The sequence below is a fragment of the Phocoena phocoena genome, chromosome 3 (assembly GCF_963924675.1).
Source record: "Phocoena phocoena chromosome 3, mPhoPho1.1, whole genome shotgun sequence".
In the NCBI taxonomy this organism is placed as follows: Eukaryota; Metazoa; Chordata; class Mammalia; order Artiodactyla; family Phocoenidae; genus Phocoena; species Phocoena phocoena.
Genome location: NC_089221.1, coordinates 67,529,135 through 67,552,335, shown reverse-complemented (window position 1 = coordinate 67,552,335; position 23,201 = coordinate 67,529,135). Strand labels below are relative to the sequence as shown.

Genomic DNA, 23,201 nt, shown 5'->3' with positions numbered 1-23,201 from the left:
ATTCTATAGTATTAAAAAAAAATTCATTCATTCATTTATTCACTTATTTCATGACTCCATTTTCTAATATATGCTCCAGTGCTAATGTAGTATTTTTCTCTATCATGTTAATATAGTTAAAGACTTGTTTTATAAATTTAGCAAATATCTTAACCTCCATTTTCATTTTTCTAAAATTTTAAAGCAATTACTCTGGAAAAGAGGTGAAATAATTCATGGGAAAGCTCCTATAAGGGAATAAAGTTCCTAAGAAATACCAAGCAGTAAGGAAGTTGGGACCTCACTGCTTTTTGAAATTTTGAAAAGCCTCATTCCCTTTTAATCCAGGAGGTGGCACCTTCACCTATAAAGCTCTCTTAGAAACTATATGGGCTTTTCTAAATCTGATTCACATCCTCTTTGTGCAATAAAGCAATCTGTGGGGGGACCTTCAAGATGGTGGAGGAGTAAGACCTGGAGATGAACTTCTCCCCACAAATACATCAAAAATACATCTACACGTGGGAACAACTCCTACAGAACACCTACTGAACACTGGCAGAAGACCTCAGACTTCCCAAAAGGCCAGATGACATGATACTATACATAGAGAATCCTAAAGATGCTACCAGAAAACTACTAGAGCTAATCAATGAATTTGGTAAAGTTGCAGGATACAAAATTAATGCACAGAAATCTCTGGCATTCATATACACTAATGATGAAAAATCTGAAAGTGAAATCAAGAAAACACTCCCATTTACCACTGAAACAAAAAGAATAAAATATCTAGGAATAAACCTACCTAAGGAGACAAAAGATCTGTATGCAGAAAACTATAAGACACTGATGAAAGAAATTAAAGATGATACAAATAGATGGAGAGATATACCATGTTCTTGGATAGGAAGAATCAACATTGTGAAAATGACTCTACTACCCAAAGCAATCTACAGATTCAATGCAACCCCTATCAAACTACCACTGGCATTTTTCACAGAACTAGAACAAAAAAAATTCACAATTTGTATGGAAACACAAAAGACCCTGAATAGCCAAAGCAATCTTGAGAAAGAAAAATGGAGCTGGAGGAATCAGGCTCCCTGACTTCAGACTATACTACAAAGCTACAGTAATCAAGACAGTATGGTACTGGCACAAAAACAGAAATATAGATCAATGGAACAGGAGAGAAAGCCCAGAGATAAACCCACGCATATATGGCCACCTTATCTTTGATAAAGGAGGCAAGAATATACAATGGAGAAAAGACAGCCTTTTCAATAAGTGGTGCTGGAAAAACTGACACCTACATGTAAAAGGATGAAATCAGAGCTTCCCTGGTGGCGCAGTGGTTGAGAGTCCGCCTGTTGATGCAGGGGACATGCCCCGGTCTGAGAGGATCCCACATGCCATGGAGCAGCTGGGCCCATGAGCCCTGGCCGCTGAGCCTGCGCGTCCAGAGCCTGTGCTCCACAACGGGAGAGGCCACAACAGTGAGAGGCCCGTGTACCGAAAAAACAAACAAACAAACAAAAAACAAAACAGATGAATGGATAAAGAAGATGTGGCATATATATACAATGGAATATTACTCAGCCATAAAAAGAAACGAAATTGAGTTATTTGTAGTGAGGTGATTGAACCTAGAGTCTGTCATACAGGGTGAAGTAAGTCAGAAAGAGAAAAATACTGTATGCTAACACATATATATGGAATCAAAAAAAAAAAAGGTTCTGGTGAGCCTAGAGACAGGACATTTATAAAGACGCAGACATAGAGAATGGACTTGAGGACATGGGAAGAGGAAGGGTAAGCTGGGACAAAATGAGAGAGTGGCATTGACATATATACACTACCAAATGTAAAATAGATAGGTAGTGGGAAGCAGCTGCATAGCACAGGGAGATCAGCTTGGTGCTTTGTGACCACCTAGAGGGTTGGCGAGTGAGGGTGGTAGAGAGGTGCAAGAGGGAGGGGAAATGGGGATATATGTATACATATAGCTGATTCACTTTGTTATACAGCAGAAACTAACACAACTTTGTAAAGCAATTATACTCCAGTAAAGTTGTTAAAAAATAAATAAATAAAGGCATGCCCATTACTCTCTGATCCCTGTTTTTCACTCCAGACTTAATCTACTTTGTGCTACTTTGTGTATCTTAAGGTTACTCAGGGATAACACCCTTAAGATTTCTAGAAACCCTTTTTTATTTAGCTGAGAGATTCTTTCAGGCTACACCTGAATTATATGAAATGTTTTCACAAAGGTCTTGTAGCTACATCCTTCATTTTATATTTATTTTGAGGCCATCTTTCTGACAAAGCTCTGGATTTGATCTTTCACTGGTTTGAGAGGCTGAAGTTGAGAAATTATTTTCTATCACAAGTTCTGGTGCCTCTCTATTCCTTTTCTTTACTTTCAAAATCATCAGTTCTTTATTTAGCATGTCTCTTTCTTGTAGTGCCTTATCAGATACAGCTATTAAGAGTCAAGTGACCCTTTAACATTCTGACTACAAATCTTATTACTCATATACAGAAGTTTATTAGGTACATTTTCTATCACCCAAGTATCCTCAGGTGATAGTTTTACCAACTGCTTCTCTCTATATAGCAGGGAGAGCTCTTTTTCTAGCCTCCTGTAGCCATTCTTTCAGTGCCTTTCCGGATTCCATCTGCCACCAGTATCAAAACCAAGGCCACATATTTTAGGTTTTGGTTACCGCACAACTTATTTCTCTTTCCTCCCATGTTTCTCTCAACTCTCTCAAACAAGAGAGAGATTTTATTCTCAGGGCAGTTGCAGGGTTCTAAGAGAGGAAGCAGAAATATTCAAGTGGTTTTTCAAACCTCAGCTGACTTCAGGTCTCCTAACATCCTATTGGCCAAAGCAAGTCACATGGACAAGCCCAGACTCTAGGGATCAAGAAATAAACCCCACCCCTTTATCGAGAGAAATTGCAAAGTTACAGAGCAAAGCGTGTGGATATAGATAGGTTATTTATTGGAATAATTAATAAACCAGTCAACCAAAGATATTTCAGTTAATCTTCTTTAACAAATTAGACAATATTTCATTTACATGTAATGAAGGGACCCAACCTGAGTTAATCACTTTTAGTATGCAATTCAACATGCAGTGTTTGCATCGTAAAATTTAATTGTTACCATGTTACATACCATCTCTCTTAGAAGCACATGGTTTCAAATGGGTCTTGCCTACCTTGCCTGTAAATCTAAATCGTATGGTGACTTTACCAAAGGAAGAGTGGGGTATGTGAAATAGGACAGTTCACTGCCTAAGACAAGAAAAGTCAATATCTGTTTCTTTGTTCCTCAGGTGATATTTGTGATCGCAATCCATGTGAAAATGGAGGTATCTGTGTGTCAGGATTGTCTGATGATTCCTTTTCCTGCGAGTGCCCAGATGGCTTCACAGATCCCAATTGTTCTAGTGTTGTGGAGGTTGGTAAGTGTAAGATTTAAGCATTTCAATAGTTATCCTCTTTGTTTTCACGAGTGACCGACAAATTTGGCTGTCAGTGCATTATGGGTACTCTGTATAAGATTCTTACGTGTTGCTAGTTTACTTCTCTGTAGGCCTCTTAATTTTAACATTTTTATTTTATATTTAAAGTATATTTTTATTCATAGTGCTCTCAAAAAATTTAAAAATATATTTTAGTGATTAACATTATACTTTAAAGGCACTACATGTACTACTTGAATATAGTAAATTTATTTTTCTAATATTAATATATATTTAAATTTTATTTTCACTGGAAAGCAATTCCCAAGTCAATTTATTCAAGTTAGATAGTCACTCTGAATAAAATAGAACTTATTTTAGTGATTGAAAATATTCATCAGTATTTTGTAGCTGTTCTAATCATTACTTTTCTAAGACTATAAATACATGATGAAAGAAAAAATATTCTAGCTGCATTGTTCTTCAAAGTCTCAAAAACACGCTTGGCAAATATTAGTCAGTGATCACATTTCAAAATGTTTTTCATCTGTGAAGTACTTCATTGCCATGTATAGTTGTGGATTCAGGGTGGCTTCCATAATTTCCAAATAGTTCTCCATTAAGCAGATATCGGTACTTTAAATAATTTAGCACTACATAAATTTGTATAGAGATTTTTTCTCTGATTAAAAGTAATACCATGGTTAAGTTGGAAGAAAAATTTTTTCATGTCAGTAAAAGAAGAAAAAAGTGAACTATATCTGTTCGATATAGGGAAACCAAACATGTATTGGATTAAAATTCAGTCAGCCAGCATTAACCTTGGAAAAGTCAGAGATGTCCATAGCTTTTCAAAAATAGTTTTGAAGAAGAAAAGTAGTTCTGTCTACAGGAAGGGATCAGTGTGAGTTACTCACCATTGTATCTAATGCACCTGACTAGTTCCTTTATGTGTAGTAGGAGCCCAATACCCAATAACTTGGTTGAATGAATGAAAGAATAATTAAGTAAAACCACTAACCAGCCATTTTTGGCCACTATTAATTGCATTTTAGTGTACTTTATTTTTTAAATGTGTTTTACTTGTATTTTTATGTTACATTGGTATGAATGTATTACACTCGAAAAAGTTAATTATATTATTGCTGAAAAGTACTATGTTCATTTGATTCATTTCAAAGACAATTCTCTTTTAAGGCTTTTATTAACTTGCTGTTATTTTAGGGGATTTGATTCAGTGCCATAGAAATAAAACTGTTGTAACCACTTTGACCAAATCTCCAAATATGTACAGTGAGTTTCAGAATTTAATATGAGAATGCTATCCTCACAAAAGTCTATATCTCTGAAGAAAATTAGAATGATAAATATTCCCAACAGGAATATATAATAGCATAAAAAAGAGTTATATTTTAAGCCCACTGACCCCAAATCGGCAGTGCCTTAGATTTGCAGTATATAATGTTTTTGTTGCTACTTTGTAAGAGCCAAATCTGGAACTGAAGAGGCAAATGTGTTTAAATAATTAAGAAACCAGTATATTTATAGAATTTTGAAGTAAGTACTTGAATACTTCAGGCCTTATTTTTAAACATTAATTCAACATTTGTCATTTTATCAGAAGAATGATACTATAGGCTGCAACACTTTAAAAACTAAATGTACTGCCATATTCCTCTTAGTTCAATGAGACTTTGAGAAATCAAATGCTTATAGAATTAAGTTTTACTTAGATTCATTATTCTCTGTTATTAAAACACCTCACATTTCTTCTACCTCTTTGTTAACTCTTGCATATAATCAGGGAATACTAAGTATTTATTGAATAAAAATACGTAATAGCAATGCCTTTAATATCTAGCCTACCTTGTTTTCTTCGTGTCTTTAAAACTAATTATTGGTACAAAATATATGAACATTAGATCATTAAAGACAATCCTGCCTTTTTAATTTAAAAAAATCTACCACTTTTCTGGAATATTTCTGGGACATTGCTGTTGTTGTTTCCCTGCTGTTGGGTAGCACCAGTGCAGAAGAGCAGAGTGTAATGCTAGAATTTTATACCAGAAAAACCTCAAAAGCTATAGGTATTTTGATGTGATATCATAAAAGACAAAAGAGTTGAACTGTCACCATTGCTGTATTTTTACTTTAACATTAATCCTTGCAAAGATATATGCTGCTAGCCTTTTGAACCATATATATTTTGTGATTATACGAAGTTCTAAATCACCTTATTAAAACTTGCATTTTGATCTAACTTTAAAAATTATTATTACTCTATACTACAATCAAAAATATACTCTATTGTAGTGCATTTGGAGAGGGGAATTTCAAACATATGCTACTCTCAGAGATAAAAGTTGATTCTTGATTTTACCTCAAACTTCATTAATTTGCAGTAGCCTTATTATAAGTTCTTGATGCTACTTATTTCAAAGAGAGCCTCATCCATTTTTGGACTTTTACTCTTCCCTCTCAAAGCATCTAGTGTCAGGTAAGCACAAAACACTTTACTCCCTTTGTGACCAATCCTCACATCACTTACATTCCTATGCTACCTGTGGAAGTTTGGAGAAATTAACTTGCTCAGATTTGTGAACTTCATTCACTAGGCAGCATTGCTCTTCTTTGTACTTAATTCTTGATCTGGCTGTGTACTCCAATATCCATACTTTATATCTCTCTATCACTCCCTGTCTCTTTGTCTACCCACCCAGCACATACACACATCCCCCTTATACAGACATACCTACAGACCGTGATGTTCTCAGCCTCTTAGAGTTATGAAAACTCACTTCTGATATCCACAAAAGGCAATAGGAAAGCATCTCTATGAGCAAAGAGAAAGAAAAGAGCCTAGTTAGCATCCTCTGATTTGAAGACATCAGCCAGATTTACCAGTGTTTGCATAGACATGCAGTGGACAGTGCAACCTTCTCCAGGGGACTGGTAGATAAGCACCATGTGGTTAAGACCCTAATTACTCCCCAGTTACTTGCTCACATTCTTGAATGGCACTGTGCAGTTTGGAGCCAAATGTTGACACATTTATTTCATAGAAAAATTTCTATTACTAGTGAACATTCTAGCATTCATATATGGAAACCTTGGGAATTATTAAATTGTCCAAGTTCCATGGTATAATTCTCCTCTGTATGCTATCAGAGTATTTCTGTAAACTAATAACAAATATATATTTTAAAACTCAATTGCATAGTATATTAATGCAACCAAAGAGGACAGAGTAAGTGATTGACTTAAAAAAAATAAAATCTTAGTTTTCATTTATTCTTAAACAAATATTTATTTAGCACTGACTAAGTAGTAGTTACCTAATGGTAGAGACGCATTGGTAAAAAAAATTACAGGAATTACTGTTTATCTAGGAAAGCAGATAAATAAGTAGATAAATATGATGGGTATTGTAATAGGAGAAGTAGATAGAGCCATTAGAATATAAAGCAGGTGTCCTCTTTTAAGCTAGGTGTCAAAGAATGCATGCCTACCTGAAAAAAATAATATTTTGACATAATTCTAAAAAATAATTTTAATCTACCAGGCAGAAGGCTAAAAGTATTCCAGACAGAGGAAATAATTTTTAGGAAAACCAGGATATAAGAAAAGTCATAATTCCATGAACTGAAAGAAATTTACTGTGGCTTAAAAGTGGAGAGACATGATGGCCATTAATGAGTCTGGAGTTGGTGATGGTGGCAGATCCTGCAGGGTTGCATGGTGCTTTGTGGAATTTGGACTTCGTTCTAAGAGTGATGGAGAGGATTTGTACTTTTAGAAGATCACTGTCACTGAAATATGGGGAAAAAATTAGAGCAGAGTATGGCAGGGGACAATTTGTAGTCTACTGCAGAGACCAGGTCAGACTTGATGATCTTAGCCTGGGTCAGTGTAGTAACAAAGAGGATGGAGAGAAGTCAATAAATATTTAAAGGATACAACAGATAAATTTTCATGACTTATGGGGTTACTGGATAAAAGGGGTTTGCATAAAGGGACGAGTAAAGAAGAAACATCTCAAATTTCTGGCCTGAGCAACTTGGAGCCATTTACTGAGACACTGAAAATTGAGGATACACTGGATTGGAAGGCAGAAAATGAGTTGAGTATTTCACATACTGAATTTGAGGAATCTGCTAGACATTCGTAAAGAAGTCCGGCATAGATTGGGAAGTCATAATTATATAGACAGTGATTTAAGCTCAGGGACTGTATGAATCTGTCCAGAAGCAGAATGACTTGTGAAAAGAAGAGAGGAGCAAGAAATGGAAACTGATGAGAGGTTCATCAATAATTAAGCAATAGGTAGAGAAAGTAAAAGCTATAAAGAAGACTGAGAAGGAGTAGTTAGGGAGATAGAAGAGAAACCAGGAAAGCATTGTGCCCCAAAAGTTAAGGGTAGACAGGAATGGGTGGTCAGCAATGTCAAATACTGTGGAGAAGTTGACCAAGGTAAACACTTACATTGATTACATGTGACTTACGGATGATCTTGCCAAGATCAATTTTGCTGGAGTTGTGAGGAAAGAGCTAGGTGTGGCACATGGAAGATTTAGAGGAAATTTTTTAAAAAGTAGCTAGGAATACAGGGAAACTTCCTCAACTTGATAAAGAACATCTATAAAAAACCTACAGCTACCATCATACTTAATGATGAGAAATTCAAAGCTTTCCCACTAAGATCAGAAACAAGGCAAGGATGGCCCCTCTCACCACTCCGTTTTAATATTGTACTGGAAGTGCTATGTAATGCAATAAGACAAGTAAAGGAAATAAAAGTATACAGATTGGAAAGAAAGAAATAAAGCTGTCTTTGTTCACAGATGACATAATCATTTAGAAAATCCTAGAGTCAACAAAAAAAAATCCTCCTGGAACTAATGAGGACCTATAGCAAAGTTGCAGGATGCAAGGTTAATATACAAAAGTAAATCATCTTCCTATATAACAGCAATGAACAAGTGGAATTTGAAATTAAAAAACATAGTATAATTAAGCTAGCACCCACAAAAATTAAATAATTAGATATTTAAAACTCTGATGAATGAAATCAAAGAAGAACTAAAGAAATGGAGAGGTATTTGTGTTCATGGATAGGGAGACTTAGTATTGTCAAGACGTCAGTTTTTCCCAAATTGATCTATAGATTCAAGCAATCCCAATCAACATCTCAAGAAGTTATTTTGTACGTATCAACAAACTGATTCAAGAGCTTATATGGAGAGGCAAGAGATGCAGAATAGCCAGCAGAATATTAGAGGAGAAGAGGAAAGTTGGAGGAATGATAATACCTGACTTCAAGACTTACTGTAATGCTATAGTACTCAAGACAGTGTGGTATCAAGAAACAATAGACAAATAGATCAATGGAACAGAATGAAGGGTTCAGAAATAGATATATATTAATATAGTCAACTGGTCATTGACAAAGGAACAAAGGCAATACAATGGAGCAAAGGGAGTCTTCTCTACAAATGGTGCTGGAACAACTGGACATTCACATGCAAAAAAATGAATATAGACATAGATGTCCTTCACAGAAAGTTAATTCAAAATGGACCAAATATGTGTGTGTGTGTATGTATATGTGTGTATATAATATGTATAACTGAATCACTTTGCTGTACAGCAGAAATTAACTCAGCATTATAAATCAACTATACTTCAATTTAAAAAAAATGGATCATAGACCTAAAGGTAAAGTGCAAAACTATAAAACCCCTAGGAAATAACATGAGAGAGAATCTAGAAGACTTTGAGTATGACGATAACTTTTCTAATACAACACCAAAGACATAATCCATGAAAGAAAGAATTGATAAGCTGGGCTTTATCAAACTTCTGCTCTGTGAAAGACAGTGTCAAGAGAATGAGAAGGTAAGCCACAAACTGGGAGAGTATATTTGGAAAAAACATAGCTGTTCTCCAAAAAAAATCTTGGCTGTTCCCGAAAATATACAAAGAACTCTTAAAACTCAACAATAAGAAAGCAAGCAGTTTGATTTAAAAAATGAGTCAAAAGCCTTAAAAAACACCTCACCAAAGAAGACATACAGATGGCAGATAAGCATATGAAAAGATGTTCCACACCAAGTGTCATCAGGGAAATGCAAATTAAAACAATGAGATACTACTACACACCTATCAGAATGACCAAAATCTAGAACACTGACAACACCAAAAGCTGGAAAGCATCTAGAGCAGTAGAAACTCTCATTCATTGCCGATGAGAATGCAAAAATGGTGCAGCCATTTTGGAAAATAGTTTGGCAGTTTCTTACAAAGCAAAACATACTCCTACCATGTGATCCAGCTATCATGCTCCTTGGTATTTACCAAAAGAAGTTGGAAACTTATGTCCACGCAAAAACATGCACACGGATGCTTATAACAGTTTTATCTGTAACTGACAAAACTTGGAAGCCACCAAGATGTCCTTCAGTTTGTGAATACATAAATTGTGGTATATCCAGACAATGGAGTATTATTCAGCTCTTTAAAAAATGAACTATCAAATCATGAACAGACATGGAGGAAGCTTAAATGCATATGACTAAGTGAAACAGCCAGTTTGAAAAGACTACATACTGTATGAATCATAGCTGACCTTCTGGGAAAGGCAGAACTGGGGACGGTAAAAAGATCAGTGGATGCTGGGGCAGGGTGGTAGGGATGAATAGCAATATACCAAAGATTTTAGGGCAATGAAAATACTCTGTATGATACTGTAACATTGGATACATGTTACTATGCACTTGTCCAAACCCATGCAATGTACAACACCGAGTAAGCCCTAATGCAACCTATAGACTTTGGATGATTATGATGGGTAAATGTACGTTCATCAGTTGTAGCAAATGTACCATTTTGGTGGGGAGTGGTGATGATGGGAAAGGTGCTTGTGCGGCGTCAGAGACCATATGGGAAATCTCTTTACCTTCCTCTATTTTGCTGTGAATCTAAAACTGCTGTAAAAAAGTAGTCTTTAATTTTTAAAAATAACTATAACAAACATTCATCAATTTATTCATGTATTTGCCCATCCATCAAATATTTAGCGAGCACATACTATGTGTTAGACACTCTTCCTGGCAGTGAGGATATGACCATTAAAAAAGAGGCTTTGCCTTCACAAATCTTCTAGTCAAAAGGGGAACTAGACAGTAAACCACTACACTTATCATGGTAAGCTCTATTAAAAAAATAAAGACAAGGGCTTCCCTGGTGGCGCAGTGGTTGAGAGTCCGCCTGCAGGGGACACGGGTTCGTGCCCCGGTCCGGGAAGATCCCACGTGCCGCGGAGCGGCTGGGCCCGTGAGCCGTGGCCGCTGAGCCTGCGCGTCTGGAGTCTGTGCTCCACAACGGGAGAGGCCACAACAGAGAGAGGCCCGCGTACCGCAAAAAAAATAAATAAAAAAAAATGAAGACAAGTGTGAGGTAGAATAAAAGGAGGTTATTTTTGGATAGGACTATTAGGAAAGACTGAAAGGTTGATGTTCTAACAGAGAGAAGAGCTGAGATACCTTCACTGCATACAGATGGCAGATGAGGACAGTAACTAAAGAGGGATTTGGGCCAAGGGGGGTTTTCCTTTAAAATAGAACTATAATGACATTATGATTCAGAAATATGATATAAAACCTAAGCTTCTGTTTTACTAAGAATAAACTAAATCAGATGACTCATATAGATATTTTAATGATATTTAGCATATGCTTAACCTATTAAAACTATCATTCTGACAACAGAGGACATAAACATTGGAATTTTGTAGTAATTTAAAATCCATCATCACTTTTAGAAAGAATTCAAAGTACCTGTGTTTCTGAGAGTAGTTCAGTACAGGGAAACAAAGCATATAATTTCATTTCTAGTTCTTCCTCCTTATCCTGTCTGTCATTTCATTGGCTTCTAATCAGGTTTTTTCTAAATATCCTTCTGCTTCCATTTCATTATGAGAAATTGGTTACATTTGCCCCAGAAACACGAAGTATCTCGTAAAAACTAAAAAAAAAATACACACCAATTTCCACTGTACGTCTTGCACCATGAATAACCATATTCATGTTTATCTTTTAGAAGATGACCAGTGACAGAATTTCAAGTACTGTAGTAGAGGCTGAGTCTTTCTAAAAGACTTCTTCTTAATGAGCATGAAATATCAGAATATTGATAAGTTTTAAGTAGATCTCTTGGGTAGAGTGAGGCTACTTTTAGATTTCTGAACTTTGGTTACCAAATGAGAGATTTGGTAAATTTCAGTGAAATTATTCATATATTAGATGAAATTATGAGTAATTGTCAGGTTTTTTTTTTCCCCTTAAGATTACTTCTTGGACTAAGGAAAGATAGCTCATGATTGAATCCATATTTCTAGAAATTATAATGAGAGCTATTCTGCATACACTAAAATAGTTTCTCAAAAGCTGCTAGCCATGGATGATAGCTTAGAAATTTCTCAGTCAATAAGAGTCAAAGGCATTTATTTTCAGAGTTATGTTTACTTACTTTTTTGTTAATAAAAATGATTAAATATGTGTTCTAACAAATAGAATTGTACATTTAAATGACAGAATTAATAATTTAAGAGAAATGTTTTGCCATTTATTTTGCATATATTATAGAAAAATAATTTTGTTTTATATATATTTAAATTTCTATAACATAGCTTATAAACCAGCTTATTAATTTTAAAGTGGTTCTAATTTACTGTTAATAATAATAATCAGAGTTTGTTAGCTTGCAATTCCAAGCCCTAACATTTATATACTAACCTCAGAAAACACATGTATAATATCAAAGGACTTCAGAAAATATCAAGTACAGAAATCCTCTCTTGCCCAGTCAAAAGATGAGTGCCAATTTGTGGTAAGGCTTTTATTTTCAGGAAAAGACAACAAATTAATGTAACAAATTAATTCTTTTTTGTTGTATACCATTTAAACCGGAATAAATACTTCGTGAATGAAGGGATAGTAGATGTGTATCATTAAGCTTTTTCTGCTTAACAAATCACAAATTTAGAGGCTTTAAACAACAATTCATCTCAAAATTCTGTAAGTCACTTAAGTGGTATTCTGGTTCACTGGTACTGGATAGTTGAAGATGGCTTGGCTAGTATGGCTTGTCTCTGATAGATCAAGCTTCCTTACATAGTGGTTGTGGGAAGGTCCCAAGAGCAGTGAGAAAGATCAAATCACAATTACAAGCACTTATCAAACCTCAGCCTGTGTCACATTAGCTAACTACAGTTTTGATGGGAAGATTTGCCACTTCATGTTGCAAAGGCGAGGATGCAAGAAGGGAAGAATTTATAGCCAGTTTTATAATTTACCATAGAATGTTAGTTGCTTTTCTTTTTATTCAATTTTTTAACAGTTTTTATTGGCAGTGCAAAAAGTTGGTAAACATATAGATATATTTGTGGATATTTATTTTTATGTTACTAGCTATGAATACAAAAATTTTAGTAACACTGATTTTTATCAAAAAAATCCTCTATTTTTTATAAGGGAGGAAAAAGTAAAAACTCTTTTAAAAGGAAAACCTTGATTATTTTCTGTTTATTTTAGGGAAATACATTGAAGAATTAGAAAAGTGAAAATGCAAAGTGACATTAATTTTTCCTTTTATTCAGATTCCAAATGGAGTGGCATGAAATTGGTTGTGGCACTACCAAAATGTACAATTCTGCATATTCATGAAAAGTACTATTTTAAAGTGATGGGCTAAATGACATATTTAGCATTAAACTCTGGGAAATTTTTCTCTTCCAATTTAGTGGAAAAGAGGTCTACAGGAGACTTGCAAATGACTTATAAAATAGAGAAAACATGCCCAACAATCTTTAAAACCTTCTCTACTGTTACTTGGTTTTATCTTCTTCATTGATTTTTCACCATTAATCTATTGCTTGATTTTAACAATTATAGCTGTTGTTTGTTTCCTTTCAGTTGAATTAAGTACCCATCAACCCACGGTATCCTAAACAGAGCAAGTCATTTAAAAATAACATTGTTTTTAACCAATTGTGACAAGGTGTTAAAATCTAATCATTTCAGGGAAATTGATATGTTGCTGGAGAATGAACAAAATCTTCTTCCTATGATTACAATAGAAACAAGAAAATGAAAACATAATTTAGGTTGAGTTGCTAAATACCATTAACAGGAAGAAAAGTGAACAGTATGTGCATTGTTTTTATCTTGACATAGCCAGCTATATTTAAGAATTTATATTTTACACAGAATTATTGATTTTCTTCATTACAAGAGTAATAAAGAGGAAAACTTAGGAAATATAAAAGAAGTAAATAAAAAGTATCATAATCCTAGGTTATTTATACATTCATTATCTTTTGTATCATTTACCTATACCTAAAGTTCTATCTATGTCTGTATCTATAGCCATATACAGTCATATAAAGAGTGATAGCAATTTAAATTGCTATTATATACAATTAAATTGCTATTGTAAACAGTTTATATAAAATTGTCTACTTGTGTTTATGTGCGTACATATGTGTGCATAAAACATACTATATATAGCATATTCTTTGATCATTCTTTTTCACTTAGGATATGAAATTAAAATCTTTCCAATTCATTAAAACTTCTTTCCTGACATTATTTAAAATATCAGGCTAACATTCCATCACTTACCTTCATTTTATTCAGCCAGCCCCTATTTTTTTTTTTAACATCTTTATTGGAGTATAATTGCTTTACAATGGTGTGTTAGTTTCTGCTTTATAACAAAATGAATCAGCTATACATATACATATATACCCATTTCTCCTCCCTTTTGTGTCTCCCTCCCACCCTCCCTATCCCACCCCTCTAGATGGACACAAAGCCCCGAGCTGATCTCCCTGTGCCATGCAGCTGCTTCTCGCTAGCTATCTGTTTTACATTTGGTAGTGTATATGTGTCCATGCCACTCTCTCACTTCATCCCAGCTTACCCTTCCCCCTCCCCATGTCCTCAAGTCCATTCTCTACATCTGCGTCTTCATTCCTGTCCTGCCCCTAGGTTCTCCAAAACCATTTTTTTTTTTTTTAGATTCCATATGTATTTGTTTTTCTCTTTCTGACTTACTTCACTCTGTATGACAGACTCTATGTCCATCCACCTCACTACAAATAACTCAATTTCGTTTCTTTTTATGGCTGAGTAATATTCCATTGTATATATGTACCACATCTTCTTTATCCATTCATCCAATAATGGAAACTTAGGTTGCTTCCATGTCCTGGCTACTGTAAATAGAGCTGCAATTAACATTTTGGTACATGACTCTTTTTGAATTATGGTTTTCTCAGGGTATATGCCCAGTAGTGGGATTGCTGGGTCATATGGTAGTTCTATCTTAGTTTTTTAAGGAACCTCCATACTGTTCTCCATAGTGGCTGTATCAATTTACATTCCCACCAACATTGCAAGAGGGTTCCCTTTTCTCCACACCCTCTCCAGCATTTATTGTTTGTAGATTTTCTGATGATGGCCATTCTGACTGGTGTGAGATGATATCTCGTTGTAGTTTTGATTTGCATTTTTCTAATGATTAGTGATGTTGAGCATCCTTTCATATGTTTGTTGGGAATCTGTATCGGCCCCTATTTTTAGACATATAAGTTACTTGCAAATTTCCTCTATTATAATCATTTTGGTACATACTCTTCTAACTAAATTTTGTGTACATTCACCATTGTCTCCTTAGACTAAATTCTTAAAGGTAAATGGTTGGGATAAGAGTTATTTGAGAACCTTTACTATCATAAGTATTGTATAGGAAAGGTAAACAGTTTATCATGATGGTTGTTTTAATGAAAAGAAATCTTAATGGGCTTAGATCTACTTAATCACAGTAATGTACATTTGGAGTTATTTGATTTGTATAATAAGAGAAGAAAAATATACTTGGAGAGCAAAAGAAGAGATTGTTGTCCTATCAAATATGTTTTTTAAATAAGACTGCATCCCCTTTTATTTTCACTTAAACAGTTATTATATAATGCCATAAATCATTTAAAAATGACAAACTATAGATAGGCATATAGAAAGTCCAGTTGGGTAAAAACTGTGAGGAAAAGGCTATTCTATAAAAGTAAGACCAATGAGAGAGGGAGCAGGCATTTTATCAAAGAAAACTTAAAAATGGCTCTAGAGCATCTAGAGTATGGAACAGACTTAGAATGCCTGGGTAAGGAGAGCCTAAGAAGGTTAGATAAATGTAGGAAGTGAGGGAAAGATTAATATGACTCTAATGGAAAGTGAAAGGCTCTTGGATGAATGAGGGAACATTTGCTCTCTTCTTTCCACTTAGCATTAGTTACATGAATGAAGAGAAAGAGACGAAGCATTAAGAATTCATTGAAATTTGTATTTTGATAGGTTGATATTTATTTCTTAAAACTATTAGAACCCCCTGTAGTTTTTAATATTAGTAAATTAGATTGATCAACAAATCTTATTGGCACCTACTATGTGCTAGGCTCATACTGTTTGTTACAAGGAATTACTAGAGTAAAGCATAAGGGTTACTACAATGAAATAGAAGGCATGAAACTTTTCTCAAGGAGTTTCAAGTAGATGTCATTGTGTGTGAAGGCTTATTTGGCCACAGTCCCTGCCTGAAGTCATAGGAAAACTGGGTGACACCTTAAGGTAACTTTGTACTCTAGGACAATTTATTTTTCAACATATATCAAAGTAGTTATGTGAAGGCAAATTCTGTAATCCATATTACTTAAAGTACAGTGGCAACACATAATTTTTAAATAAGTCATATAATGAGAGAGAATTGGGGCAGAATCCTTTTCAGAATTTAATTTTTCCCTCTGAAAGAATAAAGTTCACTGAACTATGATTTAAAATGGACAATAATCAATATTTTCTGTTTATTTTATTTTAATCAAAGCTTGGAAAATAAAGTAGGAGGACACAATTTCAGTTCCTCAGTAAAAGATAGAACCACAGATAAGGGTGTTTTCTTAAGTACTAATCCTGGGAAAATATAGCAAATTTCAAGTAAGAATTAGCACCTTCTTTGCATAGTATGTTGGTAAATCCCCACAGTGTCTCTACGTGGTAAAATTATAATTGAGAAATCAGACCCCCAAGTGCTTCATCCAAATCATAGAGAGCAATTGAGTATAGAACTCATTACTGCTACACATCAACACAGTAGCTACTAAATATTTTCAATAACAAGACACATGTTGTTTGTGTCAACTCAGCTCTATTTCAATCAATGTCATTGATTGAATGGCATAAATGGCATAAATCAGGGTGCATCACACAACATGCTCTGGGCTCTGAGGTCAGCTTCCATTAATTATTCAACTATGGAGGTTGAGCTATATTATCTCCACAATGATTTCCTGACCCAAAACTTCCGTGGTAAGTCTCACCTCACAACAAGACATTCTGGTTATCAGGTCATCATGTAGTGAACATTGAAGTGGGGCATTTATGAAATTTACCAATCACCATAATGCCAATGACATTTTTTCTTTCACCTTTTCCCTTTAATAGTGTTTTTAGAGTACTCTATCCATTAAAAAGCTAATGTATGCATTATTCTTGCAATAATCTTGAAATAACCAGTTGAGCTAATACCAATCTCAGTGTTTCTCAGAATGGGAAAAGGATTCTGTGATAAACACGATGACTATACCAAGGTCATGAATTCCTGCTCAAAGGTGGGCAGAACAGGCATTAAACCTGAAATTTTGTCCCATGCTTTTTCTACAGTCCAGTGTTTGTGTCCAAATTAAAGTGTACCTGTTACACATATGGGGAGGGATACTTTGAAGCAGTGAGAGAACCTGGAGGTATAATAACAATAATAATAGTATTAAAACCTCTATTCCAGTGTTGTCATACTGAGCATGCTCTTGGCATTCTGTAGGAACACATTCTCTAAAAAATTGCATCATGATGTTGTGATCAAGAACTCAGCCATATTGAATTCAAATTCTGACTGTTCTATTTACTATCTGTTACTTTGGCCAAGTTGCTTAACCTCTTGATGCCATCGTTCCTTACCTGTAAAATCCAGGTAATAATAGTACCAACTTCAAAGAGGTTTTGTTCAATTTAAGTGAATTGGTATATGTAAGGTTCTTAGAATAGTTCCTGACTTATAAAAGAGCTATGTAGCAGTTATAAAATAAGTAAATAAAAATAGATAGACCTTATAGACAATTCAAAAGTTACATGCAGAAATTAAGTTTCTAAGTCCCTGAATATTCTTCCATCATTTCAGTCATTAATAACATTATTGAAATGTCCAATAAATCTTGACCTATTATTTTTATGTCAGGATTTTTTCTGCTTGTGCTTGAATATGCAAACTGGGTCAATTTAGCTGTCAGCTTTTAATTTTTCAAAATTTTCTTTTCTTCAGTGTATAATTTGACAAATCACCTCATTTGTTATGGGAAAAAAGAGAACCTTATGTTTTATTATTTGAAAATTATGAGTAATGTAAGTAATGTTTGCATAATTAGGAATTGGCCTTTCAGGAATAGAGCTTTTCTTATGCTTACAGCAAATAACTTATGAATTGATTTTTCTTCATAAGCTTGCAAAATGGGAATCCTGTAAAGGCATAATAAATACAAAGTTGGAATTTATGACAACATATTAATATTAGATTCTGAGATGTGATACATCAACAATAAGCTCTTTGTGGCTTTGCATAAAGATGGAATCACAGAGCAGAAAAGAACAGTAGAATCTTCCATTTAATGAATGTTATTGAGCATCTCTGGAGCTGTTCCAGACCCCCAGGACCTAACCTCCCCTTTGTCTATGCCCCCAAGATAAAGAGCTTGACCTTGAGATAAATTTGGGAAAGACTCTAAAACACACACATCAATTGTCATTACACAATGCAGAAAATAATCATCCTGAGAGGAGAACAAAGTGCTGTAGGTATCAAGAGGAGGAAAGGTTACTTCCATTCCTAGGAATCAGATTCGATGGGTGAGATAGCTTTTGAGATGGGCTGGGTTGGAAGTGTACTTCACCAGTAAAATTATTTGGTGGGAACATTTTAAGCAAAATACAGGATGATAAAAGGCACAAAGATGAGAAACATGGGAACCTTCTGGAAGAATTAGCGTTAGTGGTTACCTAGATTATTTGGTGTTTGCAGAGATGCTGAGGAGCCAGACAGGAAGGTGGTTTGGGTCTACACTGTATATGGCCTTTAGTCATCCTCTTGAACTATTTCCATAATATAGTTTTCAATGTTATTAACAGTATCATCCCAGGAACATGATTCTGTAATCTCTTTTTATAATGTATAATTGAAGCATACCAACATTATAAAAACAAAACAACACAAAACTCTTATTAACAAAATTTGTGATAATTTTTAAGTAGTACCTCAGGCTTTTCTTTTGAGGATTAAATTGTACTGTTGTTTTTTTTTTTCCCATTATGTTTTTTTCTGCTTCCAAGATAAACCTGTTTTTCAACTCATTAATTATTGTGATTGTTTTCAATAAGACTCAGTCTAATAGGTAGTTGATTTGGAAAAGGCTCAGTGTGGCTTATTGACTGAAATTAGTGTTAATTTCTAACCTAGAATTTATAACCAGAAATTAATTGCTGAAAGAAGCAACTGCAAAGTTTCAAAAATAGTTTTCAGGAGACCCTCCTATGAATAGAAATGTCAATTGACATGTGGAAAATCCCATGAGAAATCACAAAATATTTATATCCATCTGGATGGACACCTAGTCCTGGACACTAAGGAAACTTTCAATGAAGACAAATGTTTGGTTTTCCTGTCTGTGAACGTAATCAACTACATATGAAATATATGCAAACTAGATTCTTTGCTAGAGAGAAAATGAAAGATTGGAAAAATACCTTTAGGGCTTTGCTTGGTTTCAAACTTTTGCAATTTTTCCTGTTGCTAAGGTACTTTTAGATACTGGCTTGCAAGTCAGTCTGTTCTCTCTTGACCTTCACCTCATGTCTCCCTTCCCCTCTTTGTTTCCTGCCCAATCTTGCCCTCAGATAGAAAGGAGATAAGATTAGTAGCCCCCAGTGTTCTAGGAATTGGTCTATAAGATGAGGCTGGAGGAAGGGGAGAAAGGAAATTAATTCTTTCAGCAGCATGAAGAAGGCAGGTAATAACGCCATTGTATTCTGTGCTAGTTAGATCTCCTCTGGACATCTAATTCTTGTTGCTGTAAGATTTCATTCGTATTGCTATGTTTTAAAAGACCCTGACAAATTTGAATTTATCAAGAGGAGGTTAACAAAAATGATGACCAGGTTGTACGTCGTGATTATGAAATTAAGTGGAGATGTTTGTCTCAGTTAAGAAGAGAATTATAGGGAATATGTTAGTTGTCTTCAAATATTTGAATGGCTGTTATGTCAAAGAAAGCCACGTTATTCCATTGTTTTCCAGACGCTATCTTTAGGAGAGTGATATGATGTGTTTCTTTGTGAGATTATGAGTTTCCTGCCACTAGAAGTTTTGAAGCAATGTTTAGATTTTTGATTGGCAGGTTGGACTAAGTGACCTTTAATTTCAGTTTGGATTTAAACTTTTATCTATGCAAAGTCGCTTACATCCTGTTTTCTGAACAGGCTGTTTCCTAGACTGTTTCTTGACAGTTTGGAAAAGTAGAAGTTAATAGTGTGCATTCACAACTTGAAAATAGCCTCAAGATAAGAAGAATGGGGCTTGGGCCCCCTCTGAATAGCCTTGTACCTTTATTCAATTTCATTGCCTTAAAGTTAGACCTGTCCACTTTTTTTTTTATCAGTTGAGTTCCTTAAAGATGTTCCAATTAAGGAAAAATTCATCCTAGGGAGACAAATTCTGAAGATAGGGAAATTACATTGTCAATGTCATTTGATTAACACCTGAATGTAGATACACTATTTTCTTTTAAAGAAGGTCCTAATGATTCTGAAAAGAAAGCATTTAATTTTAGCTTCTATTTTAACAGGCAGGAAAAAAATCCTCTATAGCAGTCATTAACTCACCGCTGAATAAGTCAGTGGCACATTAGATTAATTGAGCTCTGTATAGGCAAGCAGAGACTGTGCTTTATCGCTTATAGTTAGTGTCCTTGGGATGAGTTCAAGCTACATGAAAAAAATAATTCCCCTTGACCAAAGAGAAACAGATAGATCCACCAGAGATATCTCAGCTCTATTCAAGGTACACCTTCCACTGTTTTTTCCCTTCATCTTTTGAGTTTCAAAAGATATTTTAATTAAGCCAGATGTGTGGATCTGTATTTTGGGAACCCATCATTTCAAAGCCATCATAAAATTTCTGAATTCCTCTTTGGAATATAAGTAGTGAAAAAGGAATGATATTTTACTAAAAGTCTTCTCAGATATCATAAATGGTATAAATGTCATGTTTGAAATAACTGTATCATTAAATACTTGCTTGTGTGCATACACACACACACACACACACACACACACACACACACACATTATATGCCAATATTTTGTAATAAGGTAATTTTCTGTCTTCAAGTAGTCACCATTAATTTTCTTAAACGTTGAAGTTTTATATTATTTAATATAAGAATATTATATTCAGTATACAGCCCTACATACCCCCTAGTGGGGTGAGGGTGATGGGCAGGGAAATCTGTTAGCCTAAGGCTGCATCTCCTCAAGCCCACAGCTCAGCCATTTCTTTGTCTCTTGTGTCTTGTGCTTGGGCATCGGTCACTGGAACTTTTACTTGATCTCCATTAATAGTAACTCTATTTCAAGGGAGGTAACTTTCATAGGAAGAAGTCACAAATATAATATTGTCCAATATATTTAAGAAGCATGTTACTAAAGATAGGCTGACAGCATAAAAGAGGATCCTTTAAAAGCCTTATTTATAAAAAATGAATATTTTATATTGTATTTAAGATTATGAGCTCTTATTTATTTAATGAAATTATTTGGTCATTTATTTTTGTTTCATGTTTCTACCGCTGTTCAAATGGAGTCTGATTATTCATTGAAATAGTATTTCTAAGAGAAAAACACTGAATCGATCCAAATATCATTCAGTAGAGACTTAGTTAAATAAATCATGGTTTATCCATAAAATAAAATATTTTTATTGTCCATATTCACTGATAATATTGAGATAGAAAATATGTGCAATATATTAATGAAAGCAAGTTAAAGAACATCATATATTTTATAATCCTAGTTTTATTTATAATATAAATATTTGATTATAATTACATATATTTTTATATATGTATTCAGATGTTTAAGTATTTTTACTTCAAAATTCAGTTTGTTTTGAGTTTTTAGTTGATAATTTAGTTGATTTAATAAATATAATAAATATATTTCTATTTTCTAATGCAAATCTTAACCCATTATAACAATGGGTTTTTTGCCAACCCCTTAATCACAAAATCTCTTCTGACATTAACATTTTATGTGCAGTGATTCCGTGGTTTCCTTAAATGGATGCTATCTCTGGGATTTGCGCCAGTATTGCTGACTTATCCATTATTTTTTCATTTTTGGTTCTTTTGGTTTTAACAGATTTACTTTTTAGATTAGCTCATTTGTCCAGACTTATGGGAATGAATTGAGGGTGAAGTGAGCAGTTGCTCACACATAAATAAAGCAGAAATCCATAGAATATGAGCCTGGTGGTATTAGCTTCCTTCTGTCAGTTGCTGTGAAACAGAACAATATAGGTGTTTAACCATCTGAAATTCACATATGATAAGCAAGTAACCTCAGCTGCATGGCTTTTCTGTCACATTAAACAGTTTTCTTCTTCCAGAACTATTCCCTCCTCTCCTGTATTAAGTTTTCAAAAAATTATGAATTAATTTTATTGGAAATTGATAAATGTGAGCAGCCATTTATATTAACTTCTGACCTGCTTTATCCTTCACAAGTTTCTTCTATTTGGCCATGAATTTTCTTTGGCTACCTTAGGTTTAATTCCCAATTCTCTTTATAGATGGCTCCCAGTAATGTACAACAGCCATTAAATTCACTTGCTGGACTTCATTTTCTCATGTCTAAAACTGGATAGCTTTCCAAAAATATTTACTCAGTACTAATTATGTGCACTATACAAAACTGAAACATAACCACTGCCTTCGAAAGAAGGAGCACGGATAATGTCCAGCTTGGGAACAAGGTTGGAAAATATTATTGCCATTTTGTTTAGAACTGGCTTTAGGTTATAGTTAAAAAGCTAGTGGGGGATGTTTGGAGGCAACTAAATCAGGAAACTAAAATAAATACTAAAGAAATGAGGGTGGTGAGACTTGCATTCAGTCTACAATGATGAGGTGAATTTGGATAGGGAGGGAGGGCACATTGAATAAACAAAGGATTTTTGAGGACAGTTGTATAAATACATGAAATGTTGAATTATAGGCTTTTGTAATGTTAAATCACCTAGCCTAAAGATCTTTAGTGCTTCCTTTAAGTAGCAAAATGTGTCCTAATTACGTCCCCAAAGTCTCTTTAATACTAGCTGGGGCATGAATATAGACCTATTGCTTAAGGCATATTACTTGCCAGCTACCCAATACTCTGGGAATACTTTGTAAATTACATATGTTTTTTACTTAGTAGAAAAAAATGAAACCAAAGCTTTCATTTATTCTTTATTATTTTCCCCATTTGTACCTCTTTCAAAATGAGAAAACCACAAATGCATTAATTGCTGTTAACATGATTAACTGTATAAGTAG

General features: G+C 34.3%; 1 protein-coding gene across 2 annotated transcripts in view; it reads left to right on the top strand.

Annotated features, from left to right (window-relative positions):
* EDIL3 (EGF like repeats and discoidin domains 3) overlaps positions 1-23,201 on the top strand; it is a 427,880-nt gene that overhangs the window by 127,896 nt on the left and 276,783 nt on the right. For both annotated transcript variants that reach the window (XM_065874095.1, XM_065874094.1), the window contains exon 2: positions 3,326-3,454. In XM_065874095.1, the coding sequence (XP_065730167.1) occupies positions 3,326-3,454 (129 nt within the window). The remainder of the gene's footprint in view (positions 1-3,325; positions 3,455-23,201) is intronic.